Source organism: Garra rufa, chromosome 18 (genome assembly GCF_049309525.1).
Source record: "Garra rufa chromosome 18, GarRuf1.0, whole genome shotgun sequence".
Lineage (NCBI taxonomy): Eukaryota > Metazoa > Chordata > Actinopteri > Cypriniformes > Cyprinidae > Garra > Garra rufa.
This window is the reverse complement of record NC_133378.1, coordinates 43813603-43825845: the sequence shown is the minus strand read 5'-3', so window position 1 is coordinate 43825845 and position 12243 is coordinate 43813603. Positions and strand designations below refer to the sequence as shown.

The window sequence follows — 12243 nt, the reverse complement described above, 5'->3', positions numbered from 1 at the left end:
TAAGAACTGACTAGGGGAATGTGGAACAAAGGACTATAGAAACACTAGTAAAGGGGAGAGGCAACTTAAGACAGGTGATAACAATCCAGGATAAGGAGGGGGAAGTCCAAATATGGGCAAGGGTATACCAATACAAACAGAACAATAGGGGGAGACACAGGAATAAACCAAATCAAAGGAACCACAGGGGGGGGGGAAACACTAGGAAAACAGACCACAATCCTTAAAGAATCCTGTAGAGGATTCCTATTGGAATCCTTTAGGATTTTTTTGACAAGGGGAGTTTATATCTTACAAATCTGACATAATATCCTACAAAAAAAAAAAAAAGAATTGCGAGATAACAAGTTGCAATAACCTTTTTTTTGCATTCTGTAGTGGAAACGGGCTATTGTAAATGTATTGTAAAGACTTTTTATCTCACATTTCTGACTTTTTCCCCCCAGAACTGAGATAAACGCACAATTGCGAGTTTTAAAGTCAGAATTGTATGATATAAACTTACAATTCTGACTTTTTTCTCAGAATTGTGAGATACCTTATAAACTGTGTTCTGACTTATAAATACGCAATTGCGAGTTATAATCAGACAAGAGTTCAGAGTTCAGTTGCGACTCTATTACTCAGAATTGTGAGTTTATATCTCACAGTTCTGAGTTTTCTTGCAATTGTGAGTTATACAGCCCTCCAAAGGCAAAGTGCAGTAACTACGCAAACATTGAAACTGAAAAGTTTCACCAGCTAGTCAAACATGTTGACACTCTTGTTTCTCTGAAACGAAAAAAATAAACCAGGAGTTGTCACAAAGTACACTTTAAGCCTTAACTCAATTTTGACCAAATGTGTAGTTACTGCGCTTTGCCTTTGGAGGGCAGTCCAGTTCTAAAGAGAAAAAAGTCTGATACAGAAATGCTAGTTTAAACGGGCTTCGATCATTCTAAACACTACATGCGTAAAAGTAGCATAAACAGAAGCGAATCATGTAACAGAGATGAAGCATATGATGCATAAACAAATGATCACATGCTCTCAGTGTTAGACTGATTTACTCCGGGGGTTGATGAAGTCTCCGCCCCTGGAGAGGCTGTTCTCACACACACACACACACACACACAGCTCCTCCTGTGTGCAGATAGACAGACAGATAGACAGGCAGACAGACAGGTGTGTTGTTCACAGAGAGTCATGTCCTCATCAAGAAACTCCTCAAACTTCAACCACACCAACAGGTTCTCTCAGTCTCCGTGGCGCGTCGCGCTCTGGTCGCTCGCGTTCTCTCTGGTTCTGCTGGTGTCCGTCATCGGGAACCTGATCGTCATCTGGATCATCGTGGCGCACAAGAGGATGAGAACCGTCACCAACTACTTTCTGCTCAACCTCGCGGTGTCTGATGTGTGTGTGGCGGCTCTCAACACTCTGGTCAACTTCGTGTACGGCGCTCACGGAGACTGGTACTTCAGCAGCGGATACTGCCGCTTCCAGAACTTCTATCCGGTGGCCGCGGTGTTCGCCAGCATCTACTCCATGAGCGCCATCGCCTTGGACAGGTGTGACACACACACACACACACACACACACACACACACACACACACACACACACACACACTGACCCAGCTCATTATTCATCGTTACATTAAGAATGTGTCTTCTTCTTTAAGATGTTAGTGTGATATGAGTTCAGTCCTCATGAAGATGCTGATGATGCCTTTAACCGTGCTTCATTTGTGCCAGATTTAAATGCCTGCTGGTTTTGTACAGTATGTGACCTTTAGTTACAGTGCCTTGCAAAAGTATTCATACCCCTTCATTTTTTCACATTTTGTTTTGTTGCAGCATTATATTAAACTGCTTTAAATTAGTTTTTTTTTTCCACATCAATCTACACTCCCTACTCCATAATGACAAAACACAAAACAGGTTTGTAACAACTTTGCAAATTAATTAGAAATAAAAAAAACTGAAAAGATCCTGTTGCATAAGTATTCATACCCTTTTCTGGGACACTGGAAATGTAGCTCAGGAGCATTCATATTGCTTCTAGATGTTCCTACACTTGGAGTGGAGTTAAACTGTGGCAAATTCATTTGAATGAGTCTGATTTAGAAAGACACACACCTCTCAGAAAAGAGCTGAAAATGCAGATCAGAGCATAAACCAAGATAACTGCCTGTAGAGCTCAGAGACAGACTTGCGTTAAGGCGATGATCAGATTTATAACCAGTGTTGGGGAAAGGTACTTTTAAAAGTAATGCATTACAATATTGCATTACTCCCTAAAATAGTAACTAATTAGGTTACTTTTTGTTACTTCTGCATTAATTTTTAAATCTGGGCAGGGCTTGATTGTATGTTTTTAATATAAAAGGTTAGATTTTTAGCAAATGTAAAATCACTTTCACACCTAAAAAGTGAAATGAATAAGCCTAAAACTGAAGGAAAAGTAAATTCACGTCAGTTGAACTGTAGGAAAAGGAAGTTCAAAACTCTTCAGCAATGAGAATAATGAAGCACAAATGTTAGTTAATCTAAAGTAAGTTTTGCTTATTAGTCTGGTTAAATTGTCCTCAGAATTTCATTTGGACAACTTTAAAGATGATTTTCTCAATATTTTGATTTTTTTGCACCTTCAAATTACAGATTTTTAACAAGTTTTTTAGTACAAAAACAAAACAAAAAAACTACTTATGACTGGTTTTGTGGTCCAGGGTCCTCTGACTTGCATTTTTTTGCACTTATACTTTTGGCTTTATAGACAGATGAGTTGAGAGTGGCTCAAAATGAACTCTTCAAACTTACTGGCAGATTCTGGAGGATAAACTGGAAAGAGTGCTGTAAGAGGATGTGGTGCTGGTCCTTCAAGAGCCACTCTCAACTCATCTGTCTAGAAAGCCTTCATGTATTTCACAACACTTCAGAATGTTATTCTTATTAATTGAGGGTCATTTTTTAGGATTGTTTGCCCAAGTAAACTCTCTAAGACCTGACACATTGCACTTCTGGAGACTCCAGGAAGGTTGCAGTTCTGGAAAACGGTGGCGCTGGAGACTAAATGGTTGCTGATGGTTTTACACCTAATTCTTCACCTTAACTCTTAATTATTTTGCAGTTAACGTGTGTCTTTTCTTCTCCACCTGTTTTTTTTTTTTTCTGACTGTGCTGACCAATCGAGTATTTCGCTGTCCAATGGTCATGCCTTAACTTTGCAAATTCCAGTATTGCATTAGTATTGCATCCTTCTTATGGCCATTTAAACGTGTTAAATCTCTTTTTTTGGCTTATTTTATCTGTAAAAGAAAATGTGCCTAATAATTCTGCACACCTGAATATAAGTTGTTTTCAGTCCAAGGCTTCATGGACAGTTATATATCACTTATAAATAATTAAATACAAAATTAATAGTAGTTATTAGGATTGATGTGGTTTGGGATTGGTAAAATGTGGTTGGGAAAAAAATATGACCAGAATATCAGCGTGCCTAATAATTATGCACACAGTGTATATGGAGAACATTCCTCAAGTGTTTTCCTTAAAACAAATAATTTCTTTACGACTGAAGAAAGAAAGACATGAACATCTTGGATGTCAAGGGGGTGACTACATTATCTGTACATTTCAGTTGTGGAAGTGAACTTCTCCTTTAATGGAGCCATGAATGTCTTTATTTTTGAGGAGTTTGAGTGTTTGTGTGCAGGTACATGGCGATCATCCACCCGATGAAGCCCCGTCTCTCAGCGACGCTCACGAAAGGCGTGATTGCGTGTGTGTGGATTCTGGCCGCGTTTCTGGCGTTTCCGCTCTGCTTTTACTCCGTAACCGAAGTGAGGCCGCACAGGACGGTCTGCTACGTGGCCTGGCCGCGGCGAGACGACGACGCCTTGATGTGAGACGCTGACAGCTGTGGTCTTCATTGAGTGGGAATCCTCTGTTCTCTGTCTCAGGCTGATCTGTGTGTGTGTTACAGATATCATGTGATCGTGGCGGTGCTGGTGTATCTCCTGCCGCTGGCGCTCATGGCTGCCACCTACAGCAGGATCGGACTCACGCTGTGGGCTGGAGGATTTATAGGACACTCCTCAGAAAACTTCCAGGATCACCTGCAGGCCAAGAGAAAGGTGCTCATGCTCTTCTCATCTCTAGTCTGCATGTGTGTTTATTTATGTAGGCTGCAGACTGTTTTAAGTGTATTTGAATTAATAAACAACAGTCATTAAAGGAACACTTCACTTTTTTGCAGCAGGAGCAGTAATATCACACAGCGCCTGAAATTAGTTCCCAGCTGGGTAACTTCCAACGAGGAACGCTCCCTGTGCATGCAGTTGGTCACGCTGAGCTGTGTGATATTACTGCTCCTGCTTCGGTCATATTACAGCAGCAAACTTCCTTGACTATTACGCCGGAATGGGAGTGTAGTTCCTAATCTTATCATTCTAGAAAATCACATTCTTACATTTTCTGCCGGTCTTAGTCCACGATATAACTACAGAAGAGTCCAGTTTTAAATAGAACAAATACTGAAACTCGTTGGTCATTTTTGAACGTGATGCTATTGGTCTCATAGGATTCAATGATCTATGCTAAGCTATGCTAAAAGTGATATCGCCAGAACAGGAGAACGGCTGAATGGATTTCAAAACGGTAAAACTCAACTTATTAACTCGAGTTGGAGAATGAGCCTATTTCCAAAAAAAGTGGAGTGTTCCTTTAATAAATTATGTTTTTTTGAGGAAAACATGCCAGGATTTCTCTCCATATAGTGGACTTCAATGGTGCCCTGAGTTTGAACTTCCAAAATGCAGCTTCAAAGGACTCTAAACGATCCCAGCCGAAGAAGAAGAAGGGTCTTATCTAGTGAAACTATTGGTTATTAAACAAAAAAAAAACAATTAATGTAATTTTTAACCTCAAATGCTCATCTTGTCTGTCTCTGTGATGTGCATCTCTGGTTTAAGAAAGTTAGGGTATGTCAGAAAACTCCCATATCATTTTCTACCTCAAAAATAATTCCAAAATCGTCCTCCATCGCTGCAGAAGTACCAACCCAGTGTTTGCAAACTGAACATGCAAAGAAGATAAAACCCCCCTTTACAAAAAAAGGTCAAACAGTGATGTAGGATGATTTTGAAGTTGGAGGAGAAAATGAGATGGGAGTTTTTAGACATACCCTAACTGTCTTGAACCAGAGATGCGCATCGCAGAGCTAGACAAGACCAGCATTTGAGGTTAAAAGTATATAAATTGTACTTTTAAAAAAAAATAACTGATTGTTTTGCTAGATAAGACCTTTATTCCTCGACTGGGATCGTTTAGAGTCCTTTGAAGCTGCATTTAAACTGCATTTTGGAAGTTCAAACTCGGGGCACCATAGAAGTCCACTATATGGAGAGAAATCCTGAAATGTTTTCCTCAAAAAACATAACTTCTTTACGACTGAAGAAAGAAAGACATGAACATATTGGATGACAAGGGGGTGAGTACATCATCTGTAAATGTTTGTTCTGGAAGTGAACTACTCCTTTAAACAAAACCACATGTTGTTCTGTCTTCTGCAGCTGAAATATAGCTTAGGGGAGAGCGGGGCACAACCTAACACTTTTTGAATTTTGCGGTTTATGTAAATCCATGTGGGGTTCAGAGTACAATTTTTATCCACATTAGTTTCACACTTGTCTAGTACAAATATATCACTTTGTTTCATATTTACAGTGTATACGTTTTTCGTTATTTACCACAAAAGAAATGAAGTGAAACGTGACAACATGCCCCGTAGGTGGGGTGCATTGTAACATCTGATGGGCACGCTGTAACGCGACCATATGACAGCTTTAAATGTTATCTGATCGAATGAAAAAAATATACACAACTAACTAAAATATTTTGTCAATAAAATACATGTGTTAACTTTTTCAAGTAAAGTAATTATGTTTTTTTTTTTTATATAAATAAAAATAATTAAATTTTGGAGTTTGACAATGAACACATCGCAACAATGCTTGGAACGGCCCTGATCGCAACACACAGCTGTACAGTAGTTCAAAACAATGTGGACAAACAGATGAAACACATTTAGACATTCAGAAAAACACACACAGCTCTCATAGAACCATTATTCACCTGTTTCTTGTGGTTTCTTATCAAAGTCAATAGTGTAAATTGCATCGCTAATGTCTATAGCATAGTTTAATAACAGCGGGGCATATTGTCACACAGTGCTACAGCATTCCCCATCTGCGCCACTGGAGTTTAAAGCAGGTTAGTGTCTTCTGCTGGTTTGCGAAGCATTAATAAACTGTTAGATTGGAGATTAAAATAATAGCAGATTTGTCTAATTTTAAATGAATACTAAAAACTGAAATAAAAAGTTTACTTCAGCCAGAAATGTACTTTTACTATGGTAAAATAAATATTCAGCGATATCTTCAAAAGGCTTTTGAATTTTGGCGCTCTTATTTCTCTGCATAGTGTTGCTATGGCAACTAGTAAACACCGTAAATTTGGTTACGCTAGCATGAGTGGAGATATTTAAACCACGTGTGTTACAGTTAACCCCGCGTTAGTTTGTGCCCCGCTCACCCCTACACAGTGTTCTCATCCAGAGATATTCAGCCTTTTCAGTGGAAGTCTATGAAGTGATTGCTAGAGTGTGGCTAGACAGTTGTCAGATATTTACATTATATATCTCTGGATTATACTACACAATAATCCAGAGATATTCTCTCATCCTTTCATCTGCTTCTGAAAAGTATTTCTTCGGTGTGTTCTCAGTTTTATGGGCAAGGTTGTGATGTGTTTTGTAGGTTGTGAAGATGATGGTGATCGTGGTGGTAACGTTTGCCATCTGTTGGCTTCCGTATCACGTGTACTTCATCGTAACGAGCTTCAACCGGAAGCTGAAGAGGTTGAGGTGGATCCAGCAGGTGTATCTGTCAGTGCTGTGGCTCTCCATGAGCTCCTCCATGTACAACCCCATCATCTACTGCTGCCTCAACAGCAGGTACCGCTCACACAAACATCAGCCAGTGCTGAGCTTCATCTGTCTGTCTTAGACGTGCATTTACATTTGCATTTACAACATGTTCTTCTCTAAAGTTTACGTTTGTTGGAAACTAACATGACATTAACGCTGAGTGGATTTCTGAGGTGAATGTGATGCAGGTGTTGTTCAGCTGTTCAAACTGACGTTTTTAGAGATTGAAGATTGTGTCACGCACATTAAAGAGCCACAAAACGGCGCTACAGCTACATCATTAAAAGCTGAGATTTTGTTGAATCAAAAACACTGGAGCACAGGTATGTTTGTAGCAATAGCCAACAATACATTGTATGGGTCAAAGTTATTGATTTTTCTTTTATGCCAAAAATCATTAGGATATTAAGATCATGTTATATGAAGACAATTTGTAAATTTCCTACCGTAAATATATCAAAACTTAATTTTTGATTAGTAATATGCATTGCTAAGAACTTCATTTGGACAACTTTAAAGACAGTTTTCTCCATATTTAGATTTTTTTGCACCCTCAGATTACAGATTTTCAAATAGTTGTATTTCAGCCAAATATTAGCCTATCCTAACAAACTAGACATCAATGGAAAGCTTATTTATTGTAGAAATTTGAATTTCAAATGACCCTTGACCCTTATGACTAATTTTGTGGTCCAGGGTCACATTTAATATAACTTAAAACACAGCATATACTCCCATAAAAATTATAGAAAAAGAACATATAATAATATTTAGGAATGATAATAAAGCATTCTTCCCACAATGTTTTTATAACCTACATTTGTTACGTGGGCAATACTTTGATGTGTTTTAGATTATATGTGACCCTGGACCACAAAACCATCATTAGTGTCCTTTTTTTTACATTTAGAGTTAAACGTCATATGAAAGGATAGGACAATATTTGGCTGAGATAAAACTATTTGAAAATCTGCAATCTGAATGTGCAAAGAAATCTAAATATTGAGAAAATCGCTTTTAAAGTTGTCCAAATGAAGTTCTTAGCAATGCATATTACTATTAAAAATTTTTAGTTTGGATATATTTACAGTAGGAAATTTACAAAATATCTTCATTGAACTTGATCTTAATCAGTGTTAGGTTTAACGCATTACAAGTAACGTAAGGTATCTAATAATATAACTTTTTCCAAGTAACTAGTAAAGTAACGCATTACTTTTTAATTGACAAAAAAATATCTGAGTTACTTTTTCAAATAAGTAACACCAGTTACTTTTCCTCATTTATTGATTAAAAGCTCTCCTGTCTCCATGTTGAGAGAAACTGTGAGTAAGATGTTCCTTTAGTTCTAGAATAAATGTGAACATGCATTAATTCATCTCACTCACTAAAAAACAGATCCAGTGTTCTTCAAAATGAATAAAAACAGTCAAATTCAACACAAACCTGCAATAATTAAATATGTTCAATAATACAAATATCCTTTATGTATTTAATCCCATTTTATTAACCGATGTCTTTGCTGCCGACCTTCGATGATCCAATTCATCCATACTAATAAACAGAAATTACTCAAGATAATCGAACATTGGTTTTCCTTTTTTATTCCTGAAGAGTTGACATTTGTTCTTCTGCGGTCTACTGTACAGACGTCAATTTACTTTTCTCTAAACCTGAGGCTTTTGGTGTGAAAAGGCTTTTACATTTGACAAAACAAACAAGCAAGCCCTGGCCAGATTTAAAATGTAACACTAAAGTACATAAAAAGTAACGTAATTAGTTACTTTTTAGGGAGTAGCTCAATATTGTAATGCATTACTTTTAAAAGTAACTTTCTCCAACACTGGTTACAATTACATTATTGTTAGTTATCATTATAGTTACATTTACTGTTACAATTAACCTACAGTTATTATTACAATTACAGTTATTGTTACATTTATAGTTACAGTTATCATTCTAGTTATTGGTATAGTTATAAATATTGTTACAGTTGTAGCTACCATCTTGGTTATTGTTACATTTACCATAACCATTATAGTTGTTATTCTAGTTATAGTAGTAATAAGTTACTGTACAGTTATCATTATAGTTACAGTTATTGTTACAGTTACACTGATCTGAATATCCTAATGATTTTTGGCATAAAAGAAAAGTTGATCATTTCAACTCATGCAATGTATTGTTGGCTATTGCTACAAATGCACCTGTGATACTGAAGCTCCAGGGTCACATATGGTCACTTTATTTCACTTTTATTAAATTCAGAGTTTCCATCTTGTGGAATAGCGATGGTAATTCCGTCTTGTTTTCTCTGTGGTTGGCGTTTCTGCGGCAGGTTCCGGGCAGGCTTCAAGCGGGTGTTTCGCTGGTGTCCGTTCATTCACGTGTCTGACAGTGACGAGCTGGAGCTCCAGACGGCCCGCTTCCATCAGAACCGCCAGAGCAGCCTGTACACCGTCACACGCGTGGAGTCCTGCCCCGACGCTAACTCTAACCCCAGACGCAAGAGCTCCAGCACCAGCCGCCGCAGCAGCCTCATGGGCCAATCACGGCCCTCCGCACGACCCTCACTCAACGGGGGCCTCCTCACCAACCCCACCGGCGGGAAAGAGCTCAGCTGAGAGAGAAGACCACAGCGGTGCAGAAACTACAGGACACACACTTCACTTTCACCAGCTATGTGTCCTTCAACTCATAGAAAATAACTCACCACACACTTGGAGGACACACACCGCCTGTTGATGTTAGATAGTCAACAGATTATCTAATGTCCACCATCAAATTGAAGTCTTACCGTTAGAGTTAACGAGGTTAGGATTAGGGTTGTAACCAAGCATTAACCTCCCGCTCTCTCTGTTGAAACCAACACGAAAGTGACTTAAACTGCAGTTCATGGACTGGCCGCTAGAGACTGGCTGCAAATGGGAGTTAATCCCCTTGAAAAAAGTACGTTTACAGCCTGGTACAAAAAGTAGTTTTGGTCTATATAGCTAGTTTTGCCCTTCATATCAACTGTGGGGGGGTGATTTTTTTGTAACTCATCCATTTAAGTTATATTAAGCCTTAAAGTTCTGCATAATTATGGGCGTGGCCACTTGAGTGACAGGGGGATTGCCGCTGCTGTCACCACGGTTTCAGCAACCAGCTCCACCCACGTCCCGGCTTTTTTGCCCATTTTTGATTATCCGGGAGTGACGCGTGATGACGCGATTCCAAGATGGTGACGGCCGAATCCCGCCCACTATAGGCTTCAGAAACGCTCTTCACAAACCTACGCTGACGTCACGGACACTACGTCCATATTTTCTACAATCTATGGTTGTAACGCTGTTACAGATTCACAGTTGTTACACTTTCAGCATCACATTCAGAAGACAGCTGCTTGATCACAGTTGGATTTCTTCGCTCATATTGAGCACACTGTCCTGATTTGAAGGCTTCCTTAAATGTGCAAAGAAATGCATGTGTAGTTTGTCACGGCCCAGACTGCTCGAGAGTGACCTGCGGTGACGTTTGTGTCATTGGTCAGGTTCACATGTTCAGGTGTCGTACTATTGTGTGTCTTTCACGCATCTGAACAGATAGCACACGTACCTCTGCAAGATGTCCGTTAAAGGGATAGTTCACCCAAAAATGAAAATTTGATGTTTATCTGCTTAACCCCAGGGCATCCAAGATGTAGGTGACTTTGTTTCTTCAGTAGAACACAAACAAAGATTTTTAACTCAAACCGGTGCAGTCTGATAGTCATATAATGGCAGTGGATGGGCACCAGACCTTTGAAAGTTTGAAAAAACCATGCACAGACAAATCCAAATTACACCCTGTGTCTCGTGACGATACATTGATGTCCTAAAACACGAAACCATCGTTTTTTTTCCGAGAAACTGAACAGTATTCATATCATTTTTTACCTTTGATACACAGCAATGTCCAACTCAGCTCATCATCCGGCTCGTTACCTGTGTACGCGCTCTGGCGTAGAATACGCAACCGCCGGAAGGGGAAATCGGTGAAAAGTCAACAGTCCCGGATGAGTTCGCACAAGCAAACGTAATCTTTTGTCTTTAAATCAGTTTGAACAATCAGGATAAGCATAAGTAATTACCATTTTGAATAGCCGCTATACCCACAATCTCTGTGCTCTGTGTAAACAATGAGTGTCGTATACAGGCGACAGATCGCTTACGGCGTTTGCGTATTCTCGTGCTCAGGACAGATGGACGTGGCTGTGTATCAAAGGTAAAAAATGATATAAATGCTGAATACAATCGTTTTGTGTCTTAGGACATCACTGTATCATCACGAGCCGCAGGGTGTAAGTTAAAAACCGGTTTGTGTTAAAAATCATTTGTGTCCAACTGAAGAAACAAAGTCACCTACATCTTGGATGCCCTGGGGGTAAGCAGATAAACATCACATTTTCATTTTTGGGTGAACTATCCCTTTAAAGATCTTTTGATCTGGAAAGAATCTGCTGTGTACAAACATCTGAGAGACATCTGTAAGATGTTAGTTTTACATTCTACATCATAAACATCTTAAAGACATCTAATAGACGCCTATTTGACATCTGATAGGAGATGTCCAATAGACGTACTGTAGATGAGCAGATTTCTTGCAGATGTAATGTAGACGTCTCAGAGATGTCCGTGTGCTATCAGGGACACATCTGCTGCATGTTGTAGGTTTGTTTTGTCAGCCGTGTGCCGTAACCAGCAGTATAATGATAATAATAAAGTGTTGTGCTTCACCCATCTGTCATCATCTCTGTGTTGTTAATAACAGTAGTGTTTGTAACTCAGTGTGAGTCTGTTAGTGTGTGTGTGTATCCACCAGCTGTCCAAAAGGTAAGTGTATAAGCAGCGTTTCTGCTGGTAGATTTGCTAGAGAACTGATTTTCTTCATCTTGATTCATTGATTCATCACTTGACTGGTTCTTTCATGTGTGTGTCTGATCAGGAAAGTCAAACTAAAATGCAGCAGATGAATCTTGTGGCGTTTTTCCAGATGACAGGAGCACCGCTGACACACCAGACGCTGCGCAGACCACAGTAACACATTTCTAAGCAGTTGCAACATGAAGTAAACTGAAGTAAACTCATGTTTGTATTGATTACTGTGATTCTGCTTCAGAATCTGATTCAGGCACGTGTGTATGAGACAGAAATATTCATGATGGTGAAAAGACACGGAAGTTAAGACAGACTGTCATTACACACACACACACACACACACACACTGGCAGGTTGGTGACTATAAAAGGAAGTGGTT

At 39.1% G+C, this 12243-nt stretch overlaps 1 protein-coding gene across 1 annotated transcript; it reads left to right on the top strand.

Moving 5' to 3' along the window:
- Positions 1 to 1160: 1160 nt before the first annotated feature.
- On the top strand, positions 1161 to 11717 carry LOC141290962 (neuromedin-K receptor). The gene is made up of 5 exons (XM_073823115.1): positions 1161 to 1547; positions 3694 to 3882; positions 3964 to 4114; positions 6797 to 6993; positions 9305 to 11717. The coding sequence occupies exons 1-5, from the start codon at positions 1186 to 1188 to the stop codon at positions 9588 to 9590; spliced, it is 1185 nt and encodes a 394-aa protein (XP_073679216.1). The 5' UTR covers positions 1161 to 1185; the 3' UTR covers positions 9591 to 11717.
- The last annotated feature ends 526 nt before the right edge of the window (positions 11718 to 12243 follow it).